The 25,931-nt window shown below is 42.8% G+C and overlaps 1 protein-coding gene across 2 annotated transcripts in view; it reads right to left on the bottom strand.

Annotated features, from left to right (window-relative positions):
- TM9SF3 (transmembrane 9 superfamily member 3) overlaps nucleotides 1-25,478 on the bottom strand; it is an 83,661-nt gene extending 58,183 nt beyond the window's left edge. Inside the window, exons 1-2 of one of the 2 annotated variants that reach the window (XM_077821176.1) lie at nucleotides 25,272-25,478; nucleotides 9,700-9,895 (exon numbers count right to left, since the gene is read on the bottom strand). In XM_077821176.1, coding sequence (XP_077677302.1) covers nucleotides 9,700-9,895; nucleotides 25,272-25,355 — 280 coding nt within the window. In that variant the 5' untranslated portion in view covers nucleotides 25,356-25,478. Of the gene's footprint in view, nucleotides 1-9,699; nucleotides 9,896-20,637; nucleotides 20,661-25,271 lie in introns of those variants that run through there. The other variant, XM_077821177.1, reaches the window with a different exon arrangement.
- Between the last annotated feature and the right edge of the window lie 453 nt (nucleotides 25,479-25,931).

Genomic DNA, 25,931 nt, shown 5'->3' with positions numbered 1-25,931 from the left:
GGGTGACAGACCACTTTGAGATCAGTTTTAGGCCATTTAACTATCAGGTTCTCATGCCTGGCACAATGTGATGCTGAAATGGCACACACAAAGTTCTGTTTGTTTTTTTAAATGGATCCCATTCAGTTCTCATTTTTAATTCACAGAAACATTTCTGTTGGTCCTTACCTTTCTGAAGGGTAATTTTAGGCCAAATTTGACCCGTGTGTGTTTAACAATTGCTCAGAGATCACAACAAAAGCATCTATTAGTAGAACATTATGATTCTTGTTAAGTATAAAATGGTCAAAGAATGGCAACAACACAGCAAGTCCAATGATGTTTTATTTTGGAAAAAATGTAATTCCCCCCTTAGTGACAAATCCAAAGCGTAGGGACTCTAACTGCTTTTTCTAATTTATGCCAAGCTGACTTTAAAAAGGGTTACGGTGAAATCCTGCCAACCAGAAAATATGAATATGCCCCAGAAAAATATAGGCTCAAACTCAGCATAGGCATAAGTGGGTTTAACTAATATCCATAGCTCAGCAACACCACCAGATTCAAATATAACTCTGAACTCCCTGGCCTTTGTCTGCTATAAGACAAACCTTTAAATGTGTGAAAAGGTAAATGCCAGGAATCTGCAAGTCCATTACAATATTTGTACACACACAGATACTAGTTTTGTTTTTAATCAAATGATAAACATCTGAATACAGTGATTAACTCAGACAATGCATAAGCAAGATTACTAAAGTATAGCCATGTAAATTGATGCATATAATTGTCCTTCTTGACTCTGTTATTTAGTTGTATTTCAGAACCGAAGCACTACCTTGTGGTTGTGAAGGAACACTTTAAAATGTTAATTAACAGGAACTAGTATAGCAATGTCTGCCTCAGGGCTTGCCTGCTCAGGAAGTTATTCCAGAATAGCTATCTAGCTTTAAATACACACCCTCTCCCTTGCTCATTAATGACCAGGCTCCAAAAGTCTAATTTCAGAGTAACAGCCGTGTTAGTCTGTATTCGCAAAAAGAAAAGGAGTACTTGTGGCACCTTAGAGACTAACCAATTTATTTGAGCATGAGCTTTCGTGAGCTACAGCTCACTTCATGATTATATGATATATGATTATATGATATAAAACCACACTGTCCTGAACTGGACAACTCTTCTGCCCTCCACCCTAAGCCAAAGCAATCTCAAAGTAGAGAGAAAGCACATTATTTCCTTTCTGACTTCTCGTTAGCTTGGGGATGTTTGGTCTTTTCAAAACAGAACCAAAGGGACAGTTCTGAAAATGGGATTCAGAGGAGCTGAATATCAGACAGAATGGGGTGGATAAGTCAAGGACTTAAATATCTGCAATTGTGGTATTAGTAGGAAGAGTTTTCGTGTTAAAGACACCTGAGAGGGTGAAGTTCAGAAAAATCTAGCCATTTATGCAAGGCTCATCTCCACAGTATCAGCACCTGCACACACCTTTAGAAAGGCAGCCATTTTAATTAGGATGAAAAACCCCATCCCATGATGAACAGAGAGATCGGAAAAACACAGAGTGAAGAAACTGGTCTAGAAACAGAGTGAAGAAACTGGATGAACAGTTATTGAATGTGAGCTGTTCCTAGCTCAAAGCATGTTCTGAAAAGCCCTATTTTCCAGTGTAAAGGATCTCAGATAGGCTGTCACAGCACTGCTGAATCTGTATTAGAGGGAGCTAGCCTAGTGAGTTTTCTTCACTCATACATTTTTCACATTTATTCAGGAAATAAATCTGTACATTTGGAGACTTACAATCCCCGTCCACAAGTTGTTGCACCCCTGACACATCTGGGAAATACCTTTTCCTGATTCTTCTCCATTAAAAGGAGGAGAGGGAAGGACACTGCAGCAAGTCTCTTCCTCCAATACTAAAGCATTTACAGAAATGTCCGAGAAGGTATTCAGAGACCTCTGAGAAAGACTTATGTGAAGGCACCAGATCCTGATTCTGAGCCCATTTCTTCAGAGATATAATAGGGAAAGAGAAGGTTCTGCAATGATCAAATAAGATTTTTGACTATAAAGAGATCTCTAAACGGGACAAAGGACAGAAACAAATGGATTGTTCAACCTGCATATCCAGCTTTCTTGAGGATGGGAAGAGTATGACATGCAAAGAATGTTGGCACAAGAACAAATCAGCATAAACTGGCCATGAATACATTTAGAAATTAGAAGAAGGTTTCTAACTATCAAGGAGGTTCTGGAACAGCTTTCCAATAGGAGTAGTGGGGGCAAACCATGCAAGTTTTAAGATGGAGCTTGGAAAGTTTATAAACAAAATTCTGTGACAGGGTTGCCTGCGAAAGCAGGGGACTAGACTCAAGAATAGAAGGGACTTCCCTACATAGGGACACAATGACCCAGGTCTAAACCAGCCTGATTAACCCTGGCAATGATGGTGGGAGTCAGGCTTTATAGCCCTTTTTATGTCTCTATGGGAAAGAACTCCTAATCTCGGCAGGCTGAAATACTGGGTGGTTGAAAGAGCCCATTTCCTTCCCTTGGCAAAGCTGTTTTCCCTACTATTAAAAAAAAAAACTTCTAAGGTTACTGAAGCCACTACTTCCATTCCAACAGGAAAAGTTTCTGTTCTCATACTACACAGAAACATTTATGATGGAAGCAACAGTCTGATAGACCACAAAACAACCCACTGCTGTTCCCATAGTCATGAAAATAGAAGAGCCATCCTGACCGACCAAAAAACCTGAGATGACAGAGAAGAGCATCAGTAACTGACTTGGTGTATGGCTAATCTTCTGGAAGTCAAGAAACAGCGTGAGGGAAAAAAGGGAAAGTAGAATACACAATGAAAGGGCACAAATATTCTCATGTGCCTGCCTGAGATAGAGAAAGAAGAAAATCCCCACCTGTACTGGTAACCACCAAGTCACACAAACTGACTTCTTTTTCAAGCTGTTCCCATATCTATGGTGTGCTCTTGCTAACGGGGATGACACAGAAAATTAGTCAGATAAAATATTGTTTTCATTCATATTTAGTAAAATCCATGATCTGTAAATATAGTAAATTAGTAACAAAAGGATTGTTTTCTAGGGTGGTTGCCAGTATCACTGACTGGTATCAGCAGATTCGTCTAAAGGATAGGGTCAATTTAAAAATCACGTTAACACATAAGTGTCTTTCCTTGTGTTAGCAACAATGCTTTAAATTGTTAAAACTGAAAGTTATAAAATCTAATTACATTTTGCCATTTATGCCTGTCACCAGGTCTCCACAGGCTTCCTCCCTCTTGAGCCTGCACCCTGTGTTTAGGCTGGTACTGTATAATAAAGAATCTTCCACACCTTCTTTTGCTGGATCACCCAAGTGTCTTTATTTACAGTGTTCATGCAGTTCCCAGATCCCCCAACAGCTAGTGCCCCCCAGACCCTCCCCAGGGTCTCCTGGCTTTTGAGGCTTCCTTCTTTGGTAAGGAGACCATGATACTACCCTCCTGTCTCCTCCCAGGCTAGCCCCCCCACTGAGGTTTGCCCAGGGCTTTTATAGCCCTCTCGTGCCTCAGCCCAGCTGTCAGTACTTAGCTCAGCATGTTACTCTGAGCCAGCCCTCATTAGGGCTTGCAGCTAGGCTCCCTGCTGTATACCAGTCTCTCTACTCCTGGCCAAAGAGCAGGCTGCAGCCAGCATTATGGCAGGGCCTTAAAGGGGTTTACCCCTGCCCTGACACAATGCCCCTCATTGTTTTTCACTTTGTAAGATTAGGAAATAGAGAGTCTTATTTTGGAGACATTTGGCTACCCAGAACCTCAACCCATTATCCCCAACTGCTGGAAGAGGGAAGGCTATTGCAACTTTAACCAAGATAGTGGAACAGGTTTGGGGGACTGGGTTGTGTTGAAGAATGGTCCATCTTTTGTATTCGGTTCTGCCTGCTAGATATCTGAATTAAGCATCACACACACCCCTTAGTTGACAGAAGGAAGAAAGAGCTTTGCCAACTTCCTCCCCTCTAAAGCCTTCTGGGTACTGCAAGGGGTGAGAATTTTCACTACCCTATTGATTCTAAAAACTCTTGGTTGCTCTGAAAAAGAGGATTCCTCTATTCTACAATAGTCCCAAACTTTTCTGTATGCCCTCTGCTGCCGCTCAGAGCTCTCTCAAGCAGTAGCATAAAAATAACATGATTTTTGACACCCTCACTATTGCCTTTAGGGTTATAAATAGCAGCAATTATGACTAATTAACTTCATTTTGCAGCAGCTTAAGGATATATAAGCAGCAGCAACACTGGAGTTCTGTCTGCAGATTCAGAAAGACAAAACTCCCTAGGTCTGCCTTTGGTATGGTAGGTTTTCACCATCTTAAAACATTCTGCCTGTTAAGCAAAACTTCTTTTCCACAGAAGTTGATGGTATAGATCTCCACACTCAAAGACAGCTTTCCACTGACCAGCCTTAAATAGATTTTTCAAGTCCAAGTCACATGAAGTTCATAATAATGAATGCAAGATCCCAGTACATCTGTTTTAGCAATTTTAAAGGGAAATATTAGGAATGTTTCAGATTATCTAGCTAAAGTCAGAACATTATTTCTTTTAAGCACGTGTCCCTTCTTTAGTATTATGGAGGGGCAGAGGAAAAGAGCTTACATAGCAAAGAATAAGATTTCATGTCATCATCTTATTTGGTTTAGTGATCCTAGAGAGTGGGGCTCCTGAAAGTACCAGGGGGACCGCTGTTTCTTAGACCTCTGTGTCCTTTGCAAGGTTTATCTTAAATATCAGAATTCTCTTACTCTAGGAACTCTTTTTGGCATGTGCAGAGAATGAGTTGTAACTAACTACCTTCCCCCTCCACCCCCAAGTCACAACAATCATCTTTCCAAGTCTTACCTAAAGGATAGACCATCCTTTTATCCAGCGGTTTTCAATTTAGTACTGGGTCACAGCAGCTCTGGTCAGCACAACCGACCGGGCCGCTAAAAGTCCCGTCGGCAGTGCTGCCAGCCTGAGGCAGGCTAGTCCCCGCCTGTGCCGACACTGCGCTGCGCCCCGGAAGCAGCCAGCAGCAGGTCCAGCTCCTAGGTGGTGGTGGGGGGAGGAAGGAAGGAAGATGACACAACACAGAGCTCCACACTCCCATTGGTAGTTCTCGGCCAATAGGAGCTGGGGGGAGAGGAGGGGAGGAGCAGTGCCTGCAGGTGAGAGCAGCATGGAGTCACTTGCACGTCTCCGCCTAGGAGCCAGACCTGCTGCTTGCCACTTCTGGGGAGCAACACGGTCCATGGCACAGGGACAGGCAGAAAGCCTGCCTCAGCACCGCCACTAACTGGGAGTTGCCCGAAGTAAGCCCGCACCCTGATCCCCTGCCCTACCCTGAACCCCAAATCTTTCATCCCCGGCCTCACTCCAGAGCCTGCATCCCCTGCCCAGAGTCCTGACTCCTTCCCACACCCCAAACTCCTGCCCCAGCTCTGAGCCCCCCCCCAAACCCGGAACCCCCCTCCTGCACCCCAAATCCCTCATCCCCACCACAGAGCATGCACCTCCAGCCCAGCCCAGAGCCCCCCCTCACACTCTGAACCCCTCATTCCCAGCCCCACCCCGCACCCCAATCCTCTGCCCCAGCCCTGAGCCCTTCCCACATACCAACCCCCTCATCCCCAGCTCCGTTGGGTCGTGGACATCAACAATTTTCTTCAACTGGATCACCAGAAAAAAAGGTTTGAAAACGACTGCTTTTATCCACCCATTTCCACTAGTGTTTCCTACCAAAGTGGCTTAGTAAATAACTAGTGTTTAACCCACTGAAAAGGAAAAGCCTAATCTGTCTTTTTCCCCTTTTATCAGCCAGGGAAGTAAGAGCTACCTTACCTGACAGAGGAAATGGTAGTGGTTTCCGCTCCCTAGGTTAAGTCTGACTATGTTAAAAGAATGAGGAGTACTTGTGGCACCTTAGAGGCTAACAAATTCATTTGGGCTAAAACCCACTTCATCAGATGCATGGAGTAGAAAATATAGTAGGAGATTGTGTGTGTATATATGTGTGTGTATATATATATATATACACACACACACACACACACACACATACACACACAGAGAGAGAGAGAGAGAGAACATGAAAAGATGAGGGTTGCCTTACCAACTCTAACGAGACAAATCAATTACAGTGGGCTATTATCAGCAGGAGGAAAAATCACTTTTATAGTGGTAATCAGGATGGCCCATTTCAAACAGTTGACAAGAAGGTTGAGTAACAGTGGGGAGGGGGGGGAAATCAGCATGGGGAAATAGTTTTTAGTTTGCGTAATGACACATCCACTCCCAGTCTTTATTCAGGCCTAATTTGATGGTGTCCAGTTTGCAAATTAATTCCAGTTCTGCAGTTTCTCATTGGAGTCTGGTTTTGAAGTTTTTGTTGTTGAAGAATTGCCACTTTTAGGTCTGTAATTGAGTGTCCAGGGAGGTTGAAGTGTTCTCTGACTGGTTTTTGAGCGTTATAATTCTTGATGTCTGATTTGTGTCCATTTATTCTTTTGCATAGAGACTGTCCAGTATGGTCAATGTACATGGCAGAGGGGCATTACTGGCACACGATGGCATATATCACATTGGTAGATGTGAAGGTGAACGAGGCCCTGATGGTGTGTTCCCTATGTTAAGTGACCCTTACTACCTGTGCCAGTGACTGCCATCAAACAATGGCAGCTAATTTATAAATTCACAAGTGCAGAAATGAGCAGTCAAGTAGTGAAGCAGACAGTAAGTTAAGCTATATTTTGGGGATTCACTGCTTCTGCTAGAAACTCCAAGGAAATAGATCAGTTTACGTAAAGGCCTTTACATAGCCTTGGGAGCTTCAATTAGATTTTGGCAATAGTCAAGATTTTGGGACACTGTACTCCATCTTGCATTTTATCTCTTCTTAAAGAGACACTCAACTAAAATTGCAAATAACCACTGGCACCTTAATATTTCAATCTTAATAGTGTAAGTCCACTTTTTGCTTTATTGACGTATTGCATTTTCAGCTTGGCGAACAAAAGTAACTATAAAGTCAGTTTCACTTTCAGATTCTTAATGTTTTAATACTGGAGTTTCTAGCCCTCGTGGGCTAATCATAATCTTCAAACACCAAGTGAACCTAAACCAATGCAGTGTTATCTTTCCAAGTGCGTCTGTGGCTGCTGACACGTGACAAGACTATGCTGAGTGAACAGTCAGTTTTGCTAGTACAGTATTATGAAGAGTAGCAAGTGAAAGTGTGAACACTCCTCTGAGTCTCAGGCTTCTTCTTGGGAAAGTTCTAAGCAACTGCAGAAGAACTGGAGAGAGCAGTAGAGACCATTCCCAGCCATGATGCTGTGGTGGAAAGTTTGAATAGTAGAATCCTTTCCCTACCTGACCCTCAGGAGAGTGCACAAGAAAACTCCTCCTTTCCAACAGCCAAAGGAAGCAGAAGAGAGCCTCTATTTTCCAGCCATATGAAAGCAAGAAATCCATTATGAAAATGGAGCCATCACAGCATGGCCTAATGATAATGACCCAACAGAAATCCTTGTAACTTCTCCCCTCCCAGCACTTGTGGGGCTAGCCTCCTCAGCAGTATGCTGCCTCTGGACCTCACGTGCACCCTCCATATTCCCATCTATATCTGCTTTTTGCTGGTATGCTTAGTCCTCTAGGGAGAAATTGAGGACATTTTTCAAGCAGACTCATAGCAGTTTCTCACTAGTCAATAAAATGCTTTGAAACTTAAACCATGCATGCTCATCTGTATTGCTTAGCTTATCAGACCAAGCTGCTCTGTAAACTCTTCATAAGTTATGAAGATTTACCAGACAAGTTAAGAGTAGCTATGCTAAAAAACTGACCTGCCTCAGCAAATGATTTTCCAAAAAAAAAAAAAAAATTCCTGATATTGAAAGGACTTTAAAAGACCAATGATCTACTGTTAATTAATAGTACACGTTTTCTATTATTTTTCTTAAGTAACTTCATTGTGCTTTGTGTCTCTGTAGATAAAGATTTTACCATCAGCAATGATCAGTTTTACAAAAGACTACAAAAAACCTTTTCAAAGTGGAACTTCTACCAAGTTAAGTCAAAAAGAAAAGGAATACTTGTGGCACCTTAGAGACTAACCAATTTATTTGAGCATGAGCTTTCGTGCGCTACAGCTCACTTCATCGGATGCATACTGTGGAAATCTCCTACTGGTAATAGCCTATCCAAAGCGATTGGTTAGTCTCTAAGGTGCCACAAGTACTCCTTTTCTTTTTGCGAATACAGACTAACACAGCTGTTACTCTGAAACAAGTTAAGTCAGTTTTGTAGCTCACTTTAACAGTCTTCAACACAGGTTACATGTAACCCATGTATTGTGCAATTTCACATTTAGTTTTAGAGATTCACTGTAGAAGCTAGGAGTTCATACAATATCATTCAGAAGAGGCAGTAAGACATTAATTATCCTGTTGATCATTATTTTAAATGTAGTAGTCCCATTATTTCTTTCTATTAATTTAACTGGAAAGTGATCAATCTTAACTGTGGAACTTCATGTCATTTCCCTCCCCTAAACCCAATTCCAATTTATTTTTAACTTTATATGCAATAAAGGTTCAAACATTGCCTATATAAGGAAAATTAATGGTAGCAGTGCTTTCAGTCTGAATTGTTATAGAAAGTAGACCTCTCACTTTTTTGGTTTTTCAATTTTGTGTTTTATCAACTTTTACTTTTATAAAAATACTGGGCAAAAAAAAAAAAATCAGTAGTGAAGCTTTTACAACTGGAAGATTAAACAAGATGGATAGAATAGTCAACAACATTAATTTTGGGCAGGACTTTCAAAAGTGCTGCACCACCCCAGCAGCTGCATGAGGAGCTGCATGTGCTCAGCATACTTGAAAAAAATCTAGTCACAGTAGTACCCACATTCTCACTTACAAGTTCTTCCTTTATTATGCTGAAGAGGGTTTGGAAGAGGTCCACAGCTCATGTCTACCCCAACAGTAAAAACAGCAACACCATAATTCCAATTTTACACACCAGTAGGAACAGTATTACCAGAACACACACAAGTTTAAAGAGTAAGATTAAAGCCACAGAATATGCTCTGTTCCACAAAACAAGTTTTCCTTCAAAATCAACCTCAATACATTGTTTATATTCTACACTAAGTTTTTCTAAAGAGGATATATGGCTAAATATCTCGTATGTCTGAGTTGCCCTGTTTTCAATAATACAGAAAAGCAAAGATAAGCCCCTCTGATATCTACCTGTGCCAATATGTGGTATCGGGCAGTCATTTTATATGTACTCTCTACATAAATTAAGAGCTGCACTATTATATTTTGAAAACTTTTTAACCTTCAAAAATAAAAGCAATATACTCTACTTTCATACTGAGCATTCTTTGATTTTCTTCAATCCTGTCCACATTCAACATTTGAATGGCCATAACCAGTTACCACAAAAGTTTATTAACTGCTGCAAGGAAATATCTTTAAGGATGAATGAGAGAGAAAGAAATTCAGTGTTTAAGAGACCATTTGTAATAAAGGCCTCTGTTTTCATACAGAGTTGTGATCAGCAATAAGAAATCTACTAGTCAAGGGAACTGAAGGTGTTTCTTACCCAGGAGTTTTTAATTCAGAGATTCAATGTAGGGGATTTTTTAATATATCTTAGAATGCTTACCTTTAAATTTAATGTCCAGACCACTAAATTCCAATTCAACTCCTTGAAGTGCTTCTCCTAGTGTTTCATGATAATGACTGATGCTTTTTTTTGATCCCACGCAAAAGGGAAGAGAGAAGTATTTGTATGTCTCTTGGCGATTGTGATAAGGTCCTACTGTATTCATCCAAAGAACGACTTCTTCTTTACCTTGGTACTAAAAGAAAACATATTGAAACACATGAGAAGTCTACCTCAGGAAAATTAAGCACATCCATTCTTCATGTTATTTAGAGAGGCAATGGTACATTTGTGGAGTTCAGAAAGGAGGGGTCCAACACCATCTGCTCTTTGAATTAGACAACTAAAAGAGCATCACATAGGACAAATATTTGGGGGAAGGGGGGAGAGAAAAGGAGAAATCTATGCCTGCTCCTCTTAGGCATTTAAACAAATATTTGGCATGAGGGTACGAAGCATCAGTGGCCCTTCACAGGTAACACTCCCAGAAATTGGAAGCATAGTAACTTACAAAAAGCATTAAAGATAAACTCCTTTATCTTTTTTATCTGCAACTGTATAAATTTACCAAAGACTGCATACAGGGTGCATAAATTGTACCTTGGTAGAACACAAGTACCCTCCATCTTAATAACTAGAAGTAGCAATGAGGGTAGCCCTCTCAACAGGGTTTTGCTCTGGACTTCTCTGTAAAAGCAATTAAAACCTCACCTCTTGTAGCTACCTCTGGTCAGTAAATGTAGTACCCCAGCCAGTAGCTGTCTAAAGTTTTTTCAAGCTCTATCATAATAATTCCAATACTCTTAATATATGCACTCCTCAGATAAATGTTTCCAGTAATGGTCAGATATTGGGATGGACTCACAAAAATAAGACTCAAACGTGTTTAAGTTATCACTCGGTAAAATGCTAACCTAGACTATTTTTTTATTGTGCTTTTAACAGTCTTCACAGGACTAAAATAGTTTACCTCTAGCCTTTTCTCCAAACTTCAATATATTGATGATTATATCATCAATTCACCTAACCACGTGGATCCGGTTTTCAAGCCAGGAATAGGTGTATATAATTGTATTTGCACATGGCAAATCCCATTTTCAATCCTATTTAAGAGCTAAAATTCAGGCCCCATAAATATGCAAGAATGAAGTGTTCTCACAAGGCTGAGATGTGCACAAATGGAACAAATATTTATGTTACTTTGAGTGGAAAGGGGAATCAAATGTCAATTAGTCATAAGTGCATTTTTTATTGTGCAGTCAAAGTAACTGGTAGATGAGAGTTAGACATTTTTCATTTCAACAAATGAACAAAAGTCCTTAAACACAATAATTATGAATAGTTAACTACCATACGGCTAGTTGGGCCTAGAAAGAATTAACTACAAACCCACATGTAGAGTGCTTGAGTCACGAGTGCTTAAAAATATGTTTTATTCTGATTTATGCATTTAAGTCACCGTGTTTTGAGAAAAGATTGAATACTTTCGTTCCATCATGCCACTTTATTAACAAGTCAAAGCTGCATAAAATGGAAAGCCTTGTATTCTTTTGTATTACATCTGCAGCAATCAATGATAAATATCTGGTCAGCTTCACTACTGCATGTCCAGCAATAACACTAACCAGCTACTTGTCAGTTTCACTTTACTTGGGAAGTGGCAGAGGTACACAGGAGATTTTAGGGATGGGGAAGGAGAAATGAGGAGGGAGCAAAGAAAAACCATACAACATGTGAGAGAAAGCCAGAAGAGGTTCCCCGCTCTCTACCAGCAACTTGAAAGGTTATACTGGCACAGCATTAACAATCCATCCTTGCAGAAAGCTGAGGGAAGGTGGGAAGTATAGCACTCAACAACTGAAGTGAGCATTAGGCTCCTTACCACGTTCCTGATGCTGCTGGCAGATTGGGGGCTATATCCCCATCTTTCTCTCCTTTTGTAATGCTTGACTTGACTTTTGTACCTTCCTCCAGCTAGTGGTTTTTGAGTAAATGTTCAAGTACTCAAGCATTACCTTTCAAGATCCAAGTTCAGTACTGTTTCTCTCATGCAACTGCTGATGACATGCTGACTTGTAAACAGAGTAGTATTCTTTTTCAGGAGTGGATTATGTTAATTTTCTTAAACTTCTGAACTCTTGTCTTCAACAAAGAGTGAAAAGGGAAAAAAATTAACTCCCATTTTAATAATGTACTTATTTGCAGGCAGTTTGTTACTGAATGGTGACCTCTAGACTTTTTGGAAGCATTCCAGGTCACCTTTAAAATGTATTAAATCAACTGTATACTATATGCAAGTATAAACATGGGGAAATAGTTTTACTTAGTGTAATGACACATCCACTCCCAGCCTTTATTCAAGCCTAATTTAATGGTGTCCAGTTTGCAAATTAATTCCAATTCAGCAGCAATATTACAACAAAAAAAACTTCAAAAACAGACTCCAACAAGAGACTGCTGAATTGGAATTAATTTGCAAACTGGACACCATTAAATTAGGCTTGAATAAAGACTGGGAGTGGATGTGTCATTAGACAAAGTAAAACTATTTCCCCATATTTATTTTTTCCCCCTACTGTTCCTCACACGTTCTTGTCAACTGCTGGAAATGGCCCATCTTGATTATCACTACCAAAGTTTTTTTTCTTCTCTCCTGCTGGTAATAGCTCACCTTAACTGATCACTCTCGATATAGTGTGTATGATAACACCCATTGTTTCACGTTCTCCGTGCGTGTGTGTGTGTGTGTATATATATATATATATATATATATATATATCTCTCTCTTCCTAATGTATTTTCCACTGCATGCATCCGATGAAGTGGGTTTTAGCCCACGAAAGCTTATGCTCAAATAAATTTGTTAGTCTCTAAGGTGCCACAAGTACTCCTGTTCTTATTGTGAAATGAGTTATCAGTTTCAGTCTTAGGCCACTGAATAAGCATATTAAAAGACAAAGACTCCCCCTGCATCTCAGAAAGAGATGAGATAAAGATGGAGCATCAGATTCCACCAAGTTTCCTGGTCACTCATTACTTTATTTAAAGCAGATGTGTGTTTATTGGTAATAGTGTTTGCTACGAGCACTCTCTCCACCTTGCTATCAGAAAACTAGTTTTGATCAGTACTTTCATCTAGCAGGAACCAAAGATGCAAAAATAATCTCCACCAAAACACAATGAAACATACATCTCTTCCTCGTCATTCAAAAAACTTCATAATTAGAAAGCCATAATATCCTATCCCACAATATTTAATTAAGCCTGGAGTCTTCAAGAGCAAAATGATCAGAAGACAACAACTTCAATCATTCCAGTAAGATGTTTATCACACTTCCTCGCTATACTACCAACAAACCCTAAAAACAGGAAGCACTCAAACTGGTACCTGGACAACTCCAACATCCCGGAAGACAGGAGCAGCTCTTGTCTAAGAGAGCAACTTAACTCTCTTGTACCTTGGACTGTAAACCCTCTGGGGGAGAGATCACACCTTGCCCATAAAGCACCATTTATTTATACAGTGCCATAAAGTATCAGTGTAGCAATCTTACAAATAACAGTTGCCATTCTCCCAACAGTATGAAGTGTGACTTGCCAAGAAGCCAAGACAACTACAAGTACAAGCCAAGCCAACTGTTCCCTCCTTAATTAAGCACACAACAGAAGTATTAGAGAATTTAGGTGCTTGGAAACAGACTGATTTTTTGAAGTAGGAAGAACTACCACTCGTTACACAAAAAAAAAAAATATATAAAGCTATACACAAAAACAGTGCATCTAAAAGTGTCTTTTACTATTATTAGCTTCATCCTTGCAATACATCCCTACAATGAATTGTATGGGATGTTCAACTTAGATTGTAAGTTCCTTGGGGGATGGACCTCTCGCTTTGTGTGTGAATAATTGTATTGCTATTTCTTCCAACCCAAAAAACCCACTGAAATAAAATATACTACACAATTATTCTTCAAACCTAAGAAGCACACAAAAAGGAAATCTTGCCATTTCTGCAGACAAAGACAATAATTGAGCCTCCAGTCCACTAATAAGTCAGGCCTACCACTCTTAAATGTATCCAGTTAGTATCTAAGGTCATAAATCAACTTACTTGCTTTTTTACCACAGACACTGTTATGATCAAACAAACCATTCTGAATCTGCAAAAAACCTCAATGGATGCTGAGCTGTCTGGACAAATGCAGATCTTCTGACAAAGCTCTGAATTTGACTATCTGCTGTTGATTCTACTTATTAGCCACACCCGTCTTTCTAATCATTCCACCCATAGGTTTCTAGACAGTCCTAATTTTCTTGTTGTTCCCTAATATGCATAATAACCGTGGATGTTCTCACTCCCCTATTAACAGTTAAAGTTATAATCAGAATGAAATTAGAGCCTAATATTTTAGCATTAAAAAAAACCTTTCAAATATGTTCATGTCAATACTTTGGAGTGACTAGTCCAACCATTAAAAAAACAAAATCTAAAGAGTCGGTCTTTTCCTTAAAAAAGGTTTTAACCTGGACAAAACTCATTAATTCCCATGGTGATGTAGAAGTGATGCTAATTGTGTATAGGCTACTGCACAATAAGAAGTTACTAAAGGATGCAGCTGAAGCAAAGTGTACTGGCAAAATTTTAAAGGCACCTAAGATTTGTTTCTAGAGAACCAAACAATAGAGTATTATGGGGAAGAAGTAGGAACATTGTGTTAAGCTTTATTAAAAGCATCTACACATTTCAAAGACGGCAAACCAAAATCTGAATACATCAATTGTCACTAAGTTCCCAAACTACTTCATAAAATCCATGGCCACACACTGTGAAGACACAGTGGCTGACAGGCAGCACCTTGTACTGATAAAGTTTATTTCCTACACAGAAGCATGAGTGTCTGATGAGTATCTGAACACTATGTGGAAGCAGGCTGCTCTTAAGTCAAAAGTCCTGAACAAGTCTTGCATTGAAAGATTAGTGATGGAAGCCAAAAACAGTATATGGGATTTGAAAGTCCTGAGGCATTGTTTAACTTGCTTAGATCTATACAATGGAAGAAAGGCTGTCCTTCAATATATGGAAGTGTCAGGAGTTACAGATCTTTTTCCCTTGTTCTGACTTGGAATTTCTTCCATACCCCCTTCCTCAAGAAAATCCACCATAGGCAATGGATCATGAGGGTCTCTTAGAAGGGACAGGGAAGGCGAGTTTGGCAGCAGTATAGATTGGAATTGAATGGTATCACCTAAGACCCACCAATCTGTTACTCCATGCCATGCCAGTAGCATATGAATCAAATGAACCCCCCAAAAGGAGGAAAAAGGGGAAGGGCACACAAGCTGAAGACTGAGGGGTCTTAAGATGTAGCACCACAAAGTGCGCTTCAGTAACTGAGTCAAGGTAACAAAAGGTACAGTTAATCGTGTTTGGATCCTGGTCTGAAAGAAAGGCTTGCAGCCTTCTTGCAAAGTGCAGAAGAAAAACACACTCAGGTCTGCTCACTGAAGATCAAGGAGCATATGAGAAACCAACATGACACCCATTCGCCCTTCACACCTACGTACCAGGCTATAAACCTAAGTAACAAGTGGCAGGCACTCCCTCAGTTTGGAGAAATTATTTCAGGCACTAGGTAAGTCATTCAGCCACATCATACAGGTCTGAGAGACTGAGTTTTAAATCAATGTCATCAATATATAGAAGTCACTAAACCTACATCTTCTCACAAAGCTTTCTAATTAGCCTCACACTCTGAGCAGATGTGACCAAACAGAGTCCTGAATGAGAGAATCTATTTGGCAACTGCTCATTTACTCAGTTCTATCCTCTATGATCTTAGAAACCCAGACAGCAAATCAAAGTCCCTTTTACTTCTGCTAGGGTATCGAAAGCAGCATTGAATAAGGCATGCCATGGGGGAGCCAGATGGTCTTTTCTTAAAATCACTTGTACTGTAAGATTATGTAACTGGATGTGATAGTTTCAGTCTCCTGCTATTCAAACAGCAATTTCCTCTTTAGCTACAAAAGATTCAATGACAGCTGGATTTAGGCATTTGGAGAAGAAAAAAATGAAGACTGCATCAGGAGCTCCCTATGAGGACAAACAGAATAGTCAGTGAAGAGTTAGCAGTGATCAGGTAAAGTGTGTGAGAACAACAGTGTCAAAGTCTAACTCAACAATAAGATAAGCCAACAAAACTAGGAGAAAGTAAGAGCAGATAGACATTTATCTAAAGAGAGCTTCTGGTTCTCACAGCACACAAGATGGTAAGGGTTTTGATCGGTCTTGTTTAAATATACGAAAAAAACATTTTTACAAAGGAATAAATTTCTGCCTCAGCTAGAAATTAATTCTAATGAGTCTTGTGGGTGACAAGCAGTAATGCAGTAATTGTGCAAAGTGGTGAAACAAGTCAGCGGTCAGTCATGATTATCGGAGCAGGGGACATGAGGTGATAACTTTACTTAAATTTAAAATCTATAGTTACAGTAACTCCTCACTTAACATTGTAGTTATGTTCCTGAAAAATGCTACTTTAAGCAAATCCAATTTCCCCATAAGAATTAATGTAAATGGGAGGCGGGGTTAGGTTCCAGGGACATTTTTTTTGACAAAAGACTGTATGTGTGTGTGTGTGTATAGAATTAATATATATATAAAATATACACAGCATAAGTTTTAAACAAACAATTTAATACTGTACACAGCAATGACGATTGTGAAGCTTGGTTGAGGTGGTGAAGTCAGAGGGTGGGATATTTCCCAGGGGATGCCTTACTGCTAAAATGATGAACTAGCACTCCGCTGAGCTCTCAAGGGTTAACACGTTGTTAATGTAGCCTCACACTCTACAAGACAACATGAATGGAGGGAGAGGAGACAGCATGGCAGAGACACACTCTGTGTGTGTGTGTGAGAGAGAGACAGACACACACACACACACACACAAATTGCCCCTTTAAGTACGCTGACACCGCTCTAAGTACACTGCCCTTTTAAGTAGATCAGCAAGTTAAGACAGTAGCTGCTGCCAGCAAGTTCCCTCCCTCCTGAGCCCTGTCCTGTCCCCCACCCTGCTTTATGGAAATGGAGTAAAGTAGTGTGGGGGGCGGGGGGACACCCTGACATTAGCACCCCTCTTCTCCCCCCCCCCCTTTGCACAGGAAGCAGGAGGCTCCTGGGAGCAGCTCCAAGGCAGAGGGCAGGATAGCACACGGCAGCAGGGGGAGGGATAGATGAACTGCCCCGCAATTGATAGCCTGCTGGGCAGCTCCCACACAGGGAACTTAGGGGATCAGGTAGCTGATAGGGGGCTGCCGGTCCACCCTGGTTCCAAGCCCCCACCAGCTAGCTCCAAGGGGCTGCTCTTCCTGCAAGCAGTGGACAAAGCAGGCAGCTGCTAAACACAGTTATAAGGGAGCATTGCGCAACTTTAAACAAACATGTTCTCTAATTGATCAGCAAAGCAATGAAACAACGTTAACAGGGATGACTTTAAGTGAGGAGTTACTGTACTTCATTACCAAGATGCAATTCCTGTTTATAATAAAAACATAAGCAAATTTACTGGTCTATTTAAATGAAATTTTAGATTTGGCTATGAAAACAAGCTTTAGCCAAGCTTCCAGGGCTCCTTCAAACCAACAAAAATTACTTATCTTGTGGCCACAAAGGACAACACTATTTTAGCAATGCCTACATCATAATCTTTATCCCCTTTCTACCCCACCTTGTACAAAAAACATGTGTCCCTTAAAACGACTGGAAAGACAGCCTTACAGCTACAAGATGATGGCCACCTGTGTCCTAAAAAGAATATAACAGTAGACAGAACTGTTAAATAGGTGGTGTTGAATGTAACATGAAGGCAGCCAAAAAAAAAAAAAGCCAACAAATAAGAAGTGTTGCATCTTCAGGACTGGCATAATTGGCAATTTCATGTTTTGTGCTTCATAGTAGATGATACAGCACATATGGTCCAAGGATCCTACTAAGATAAGAAATGTGACTATTTCTAAAACTAGAATCAGCAAAGACTGAATGAGAAACATCTTGATGGTGCCACAATCCACAAAGTCCACTACTTCAGTCTAGAATATTATAGAAGGTTGCATAAATGTACAATTTTAAATACCCTATCACCAAACTCTTGAGATGCAAGCATACCAATTTACACCAAGTTTAATTAAGTGTCACAAATTTGGTTTCATAGCATTTTCTGTATCACATTTGACAACAGTTCTGTAATTCCGGTAACTATGTTGAGAATGTAACGATCTATTTCGACTGCGTAAACATGTAGTAACAGCCCAGAGAAGTATCACCATAAACACAAGCTGTCCCCTTATGCCTGTGCCATCTCTGACAAACTAAAGCTTTAGAAATTTTTTTCATAATTGACACAATATTAATAAAATATAACCATGCTCTACCTAGCACGACTATCACGGATAGGGGCATCTAAACTGCCACTTTTTAGCAGTTCTAACACTTTTTGTGGGTAGTCCTCCAGCAAGGCTGTACTGACTAGAGCTAGAACCAAATTGCGATATCCACACTAACATAAAGACATTACCAAGATACCACTGATCATGGCACACCAACAATCCAGTTTACAGCTATATTTGTAATATGGACTGGTGATTAGAAGTATTTCCATCAGTTGGCAACAATGTTTCAAGTGCCACTTTCAAGCCAGATGCAACAAACAACATAAAATAAATGCATAAAGTTGAAAATACTCTAAAAAGAAACACAGCAACAGCCAGACCATTCTTAGGCACATGGTATGTACGCTGCCAATCCATTTCTTTCCACAGAGCTCATTTCAAGTGGGACAAAGCTTAGAGCTCTCTTTGGGATCCTTCATAAGAGTGGAAAAATTAGCATGGTAACCCTACTAAGGTTAGCCTGCAGGCTACTTAATCTTATGTTTCTGAAGTCCACACAACAACTGATTAAAAGGGTGCAGCAGAAAGGTGTCGAGTATTTTTTTTTTTAACCTGAAAACATCTGTCTGATAGGCGTCAGTGCCACAGAGAGTTAGTGTTGGGCTACTGAAGCTTATCTCACAATAATTCAATAGGATAAAAAGTATTTTAATCCAAGAACCAATCACGATGTTTCAGATGCATGCATCCCCGGACATGCTTCATAGAATCACAGGACTGGAGAGGACCTTGCAAGGTCACCTAGTCCAGTCCCCTGCACTCATGGCAGGACTAAATATTATCTATAGCAGGGGTCGGCAACCTATGGCACGCGTGCCAAAGATGGCACGTGAGCTGATTTTTAATGGCACACTGCTGCCTGTCGGGTCCCAGCCACCAGCCCAGCTCAGCCCGCTGCCGAACCCAGGCCGGCAGCGGTCTGAGCAGGGCCAGCGGCCAGGATCCCGGCAGGCAGCAGCATGCTATTAAAAATCCCGCCCCCCCCCCCCACCTGCCCCTGTGGGGGCAGGGTGAAGAAGCTTGGTCCTGCCAGCTGCTGCTGCAGGGCAGGCAAGTTCCCCCTCCCCCACCTCTTCCCCCAGCATGCTGGATTCCTGCCCCTCCCGGCCACCAATCCGCTGATAGCCATTGCAAGGGAGGGGGAGAAGCAGAGCCACAGCCTGCTCGCTGCTCCAGGGAGGAGGCAGAGAGGAGGTGGGGACAAGGCATTGGGGAAGGGGGTTGGAATCAGGGCATATCCCCTCCAGCCCCCTGCTATGAGCTGCTCTAGGCAGCGGACTGGGAGCACCCCCACGATGCTAGCCCACACCCCCAGCCCTCTCCCCTGACCCCTGCACTCCCCCACACCCCAGCTCCCTGCCCTGACTCCTACACCCCCACACACACCCCATGCCCTAACTCTTGCACCCCCCACATTCCCACCCCAACCCCTCGCACCAAACGGGAGCTCTTGTACCCCTCTCACCAAATGGGAGCTGCCCATTTAAGCACTCCAAATCCCAAACCTCCTGCCGTAACCCTCAGCCCCCTCCCTTATTCTAGCTCCTGGCCAGACCCTGCACCCCAACCCCCAGCGTGCTCCTTCATCCCCAGCCCTGTGTTCAGTGCACTCCCACCCTCAGCTCAGTGCAGAGAGAGAGGAAGAGAATGGGCTAGAACCAGGGAGAAGGTAGGTACCCACTCTATGTGGGCAAGGCCGGGATCCTGGGCGGGAAGCTGGGTCCCTGGCTGGCAGGAGCCGGTGGACAGAACCGCAAACCGCCAGCGGGCTGAGCGGTAGCGGGCTGAGCTACTCAACCCACTGCTGGTCTGGGGTCCCGGTCACTGGCCCCACCCAGCCCGTTGCCAGTCTGGGGTTCTGGCTGCCGGTCCCTTGCCAGCTGGGGTCCCGGCCATAGGCCCCGTTCAGCCTGCTGCCGGCCTAGGTGAACGGAACCCCAGACTGCCAGCGGGCTGAGCGGGCCGGTAGCATAAGATCAGTATTTTAATTTAATTTTAAATGAAGCTTCTTAAACATTTTGAAAACCTTGTTTACTTTACATAGAACAATAGTTTAGTTATATAATATATACACTTAGCGAGAGAGACCTTCTAAAAAATGTTAAAATGTATTACTGGAATGCAAAGCCTTAAATTAAAGTGAATAAATGAAGACTCGGCACACCACTTCCAAAAGGTTGCCGACCTATGATCTAGACCATCCCTGACAGGTGTTTGTCTGACCTGCACTTAAAATCTCCAGTGGTGGAGATTCCACAACTTCCCTAAGCAATTTCTTGTCACGCTTAACCTCCCTGACAGTTAGGAAGTTTTTCCTAATGTCCAACCTAAATCATCTTGTTCCTATTTAAGCCCATTGCTTCTTGTACTATCCTCAGAGGTTAAGAACAACAATTTTTCTCCCTCCTCTTTGTAACAACCTTTTATGTACTTGAAAAACTGTTATACCCTCTCTCAGTCTTCTCTTTTCCAGACTAAACAAACCTAAATTTTTCAATCTTCCCTCACAGGTCATGTTTTCCAGTCATCATTTTTGTTGCTCTTCTCTGGACTTTCTCCAGTTTGTCCACATCTTTCCTGAAATGTGGCACCCAGAACTGGACACAGTATTCCAGACTGAGGCCTAATCAGTGCAGAATAGAGAGGAAGAATTACTTCTTGTGTCTTGCTTATGACACTCCTGCTAATACATCCCAGTGATGTTAGGGAAAAAAGCAAACATTGTTACACTGTTCACTCATATTTAGCTTGTGATCTATTATGACCCCCCAGTTTCCTTTCTGCAGTACTCCTTCCTAGGCAGTCATTTCCCATTTTGTATGTGCAACTGATTGTCCTTCCTAAGTGGAGTACTTTGCATTCGTCCTTATTGAATTTCATCCTATTTACTTCAGACCATTTTTCCAGTTTGTCCAGATCATTTTGAACTTTATCCTATCCTCCAAAGCACTTGCAACCCCTCCCAGCTTGGTATCGCCCACAAACTTTATAAGTGTACTCTCTATGCCATTATCGAAATCATGAATGAAAGTATTGAACAGAACCAGAACTGATCCCTGTGGGACCCCGCTTAATATGTCCTTCGAGCTTGACTGTTAACTACTGATAACGGTTTTCCAACCAGTTATGCACCCACCTTATAGTAGCTCCATCTAGGTTGTATTTCCCTAGTTCACGTTCAGATACTTCATGTGTTGCTTTTTAACTCCCATGTTGAGAGTGAAATTTACCAGAATATCATTCTCTGAAGCAACAGCACAAAATATTTCAGAAAAAAGGATAAACATTTCTTTTTACTGCCAGGACAAAGAAGTGAAAGCAGCAGAGGGAACAGCAATAAAAGGAGAGACATAAAAACCAAAAGTATTATTCAAATAAAATGCTTGGCAAACCTAAATTACTAAAAAGAAAAGGAGTACTTGTGGCACCTTAGAGACTAACCAATTTATAGTGAGCTGTAGCTCACGAACGCTTATGCTCAAATAAATTGGTTAGTCTCTAAGGCGCCACAAGTACTCCTTTTCTTTTTGCGAGTACAGACTAACATGGCTGTTACTCTGAAACCTAAATTACAAATTCTTTCAGTGCCTCATGGACATGCAATATACATCAAGCATTGTTTCTAAAGCCCAACTTCCACAGCTCATGTTCATGACAAATTAAACCTGGGATTTCAACTTAAAGTTTGTATTTTGGGTGGGGGCAAATTTGTGCCCAGTAGCACTCTCTCTTTAACCCCCCCCCCCCGAATGCTAGGCCCCATCAACTCTAGCTAGTACGTAGTATGAACAAGGCCCCAGCCTTACCCTTTCATTTCCCAAAAGTGAGAAGATTGCTCAGCATCCTGAGCTTTGCTCTGTAATGTTAATTTCACCTACTTTGAAAAGGGATCTGTAAACATTTTCAGAAGAAGAGGCAGTTATATATTCATTCTAGCCTGTTTTATTTAAGTCAAGTTTTATTGGCCCCTTGTAGACATAATGAGCCAAAGTTAACTTAAGTACCAAAAACATTGTGCTCACATGGACAATAATATTTACCATGGTAGGTAAAACTTCAGACGGGGATTCAAATTAGTCACAAGAGTGGAAATCCTGTATTTACTATCATTCCTACACTTCTGGGGACATGAACTGTTAAGACAGATTGCTTACTTTAGTTGCTGGAGAATGTATTTTGTAAGTGGGGGAACTGAACAATTCTTGGTCATCTACAACAGTATATTCTTTTTATGTATCAATTTTGAAAGCACATTTAAGCTAAATCACGGAAAAATTATAAATTTAAGTTTTAGATTTATGAGCTGTAACACATCATCAGGCTAATTTCCTTATTCATTTTAGTAGTTACATTTTTTAAAAACATTTACAATTTAGCTATATTTCATCACTTAGGCTGCTTTTTTTAGACTTTGCACTTCATTCAGTCTGGACAACTAAAATACAGCACTCAGTTTCACTTACTGGTTCTCCCACATTAACACAATGCTAGTAGATACCCAGAGTATTCCTCAATAATGGAAGAATCTGAGGGTGAATCTACATGAGCACTTTTTAGACCGTTCATCTAGTATCTCTGCAATTCCACCAGTACTAGCAACAGCGGCAACGCAGGCTATACAAGTATTTTACCATACCATCTAAGCTTGCCTCAAGTAGAATCAGAGGATACTGTAAAAACACCTGGCAGACAAGCAGTACAAGAGGTCCTAGTGTGTGCAAAGAGCAGATGTATAAATTAAGACTCTGTAAAAGAACATATATAAGTTAGTGAACAGATGTACAATTAAATACTGAATTATTTTCCAGCAACTTCATCTGAACACAACACCTTTTTAATCTATATTTGCCTTTAAACCATCAAGATTTTAATTTCTGAACTACGTCCCAATTTCTCTTCACTTACTCTAATACATTTAGATAATTAAATCTTGAAATTGACCACTTCAGGCCTGTTCTTGGCGAAAAAGGGGACAATGGCAAAATTATTTCTAAATGATGTTTTAGTTATATGGCACAGTCTGAATCTAAGAAAGTTGTATCTACACCTCTACCCCAATATAACGGTGGTCCTCGGCAGACAAAAAATGTCTCACCGCATTATAGGTGAGACCACATTATACCAAACTTGCTTGGGCCCCCCCCCGTTCCTTGTTCCCTGACCACCCCCTCCAGAGACCCCCATTCCTAATCACCCCCAGGACCCCACCCCCTACCCAACCCTCCTGCTCCCTGTCTCCTACTGCTCCGACCCCTATCCACACCCCTCCACCCCCTGACAGGCGCTCACCGGCAGCAGCGGGAAGTGGAGCAATGCAGCCCCAGCCCGCTCCACTCCGCCACCTCCCAGCCATTGTGCTCCACTTCCCGCCACCGGTGAGTGCGGGGAGATTGGGGAAAGGACGCCCCTCCCTACTCACCTGCAGCTGGAAGCAGAGCACAGCGGCTGGGAGCTGGCGGAGTGGAGTGGGCTGGGGCCGGACTGCTCTGCTTCCGTCGATGCCGGTGAGTGCGGGGGGGATCCCTTCCCACAAGCCCCCAGCGACACAGCTGGGGCTGGAGCCACTCTAATCCCCCGAGCCACTCTGGGACTGCAGGGCCCCCAAAAGTGGCCCCCCCACAGCTCCTGCATCCCAGACCCAGGGGGGGTGGGGTGGGAGCCCCTGACCACCCCCGAGACCCTCTGCCCCTTATCCAACCCCTCGGCTCCGACCCAGCACCCATAACATGCTGCTCAGAGCAGCATGTTGGGAGCTTTACCACGTTGTATGCAAACCCGCGTTATGTCAGGTCGCGTTATGTCAGGGTAGAGGTGTAGCATAGAATCACAGAATTGATCATCTAGTCCAGTCACCTACACTCAAGGAAGGATTAAGTATTAGACCATCCCTGACAAGTGTTTGGAGATTTTTAAGAGCAGGTTAGGCAATGATGGCGATTCCACTACCTCCCTAGGCAATTTATTCCAGTGGTTAACTACCCAGACAGTTAGGAAGTTTTTCCTAATGTCCAACCTAAACTGTCCTTGCTGCAATTTAAGCCCATTGTGCTTCTTGTCCGATCCTCAAAGGTTAAGCAGAACAATTTTTCTCCCTCCTCCTTGTAACAACCTTGTATGCATTTGAAAACTTATGTCCTCTCTCAGACTTCTCTTCTCCAAACTAAACAAACCCAGTGTTTTCAATCTTCCCTCATAGGTCATGTTTTCTAGACATTGAGTCATTTTCATTAGTCTTCTACCACAGAGAAGTTGTCAAAGCCACAGAATCAGAACCAGTGTGTACCTGTGTAGGGAGCAGTACCAAATGACCAGGAATGTGCACATGTGGAAGAAAAAGTGCAAGCAAGGAGTCAGGGAAATTGAGGAGCACAGATTCTTAACCAGAAGCTAGGACTTCTTCCAGTCTATTTAGTCCCACTTAGCCCACACTCATCCCACCCCAGAGGAGGATTCTGTCGTACAGAGCATGGCCAGCTACTGTGCAGCGCACCTATGACTGGATTAGGTAGTGGCAGATATGAGACTAGCTGTTATTCAGGCAGCATATTCCCTATCAAACAGCAGGGTCACCACACAGCCCACAACCTCAAACAGCATTTTGGGGATGTGGGGGTGAGTGGAGGCGATTGGCACCAAGTATTATTAAGAGGAAGGATTGACCTCTTCAGCAGCCACCCAACGCTCCAACCCTACTGAATGGGACAGACCCTCCTTGCTACAACCACACTAGGGACCAGATATTACACTTCCCCTCCCCCACAAGGGAACAGTATTCAGAGCCCCTCCTGTATAAACAACACACGCTCCACAGGGGACAGACCCTCCCACCCACACTCCCGGATGTGCAGGGCCGGATCTACACTCCCACCCCCACGGGTATTCACAGTCTCCCCCTCCATAAACACACACACACACACAGGACAGGTGTACACGCCCCCCCCACACACACACACTCCCGCACAGGGGGATGGGTATTCAGGGGCCCCCCTCCATAAACACCCCCCCTCCCCAAGGGTGACGGCTGCACCGCCCCGTGCTGCACCCGCCGCGCCGGGGACCAGAGACCCGCCCGCTGAGGCGAGACGAGGCGAGGCGGGCGGGCCCAGCCGGCTCCTCACCGTGTGCTCGTGCTCGTCGGCCCGGGCCCGCAACAGCAGCAGCGCCGCGGACGCCGCGCACAGCAGCAGCCTGGGCAGCTCCATCCTCCCCGCCGGCCTCCTCCGCGTCACCACCGCAAGCACCAGGCTGCCCCCGAGCCGCCTTCGCTCTGCCCGGCCCGGACCCGACCCAGCCGCTACCGACGAGACGCTGCTTCCGCTGCCCCGGCCACGTCATCCGGCCGCACACCGGAAGCGCCGCGCCTACGGTGGCGGACGGGAGCCAAACGTCAGCGCGCGGCAACAACGGCCTCCGCGCAACACACCCGCTCCCCGCGCGCGGGCCGGCTCCTCGGGGCCGCTGCGGGCACGGAGCGAGGGGCTGCCCTCAGCGCGTGCACGTAGCAGAACCATGGGGCGGGGCTGGCTATTACCAGCAGGAGAGTAGGGTGGGGGGAGAGAAAACCTTTTGTAGTGGTAAACACCCATTTTTTCATGGTTTGTGTGTATAAAAAGATCTTCTGTACTTTCCACAGTATGCATCTGATGAAGTGAGCTGTAGCTCAGGAAAGCTTATGCTCAAATAAATTGGTTAGTCTTTAAGGTGCCACAAGTTCTCCTTTTCTTTTTAGGTGAGCTAGTTGTGACTATAACCCTAGATCCTCGCATCATGACATTATA

Source organism: Eretmochelys imbricata, chromosome 7 (assembly GCF_965152235.1).
Source record: "Eretmochelys imbricata isolate rEreImb1 chromosome 7, rEreImb1.hap1, whole genome shotgun sequence".
Lineage (NCBI taxonomy): Eukaryota > Metazoa > Chordata > Testudines > Cheloniidae > Eretmochelys > Eretmochelys imbricata.
The sequence above is the reverse complement of the archived record's forward strand: the minus strand, read 5'-3'. Positions and strand labels throughout refer to the sequence as shown.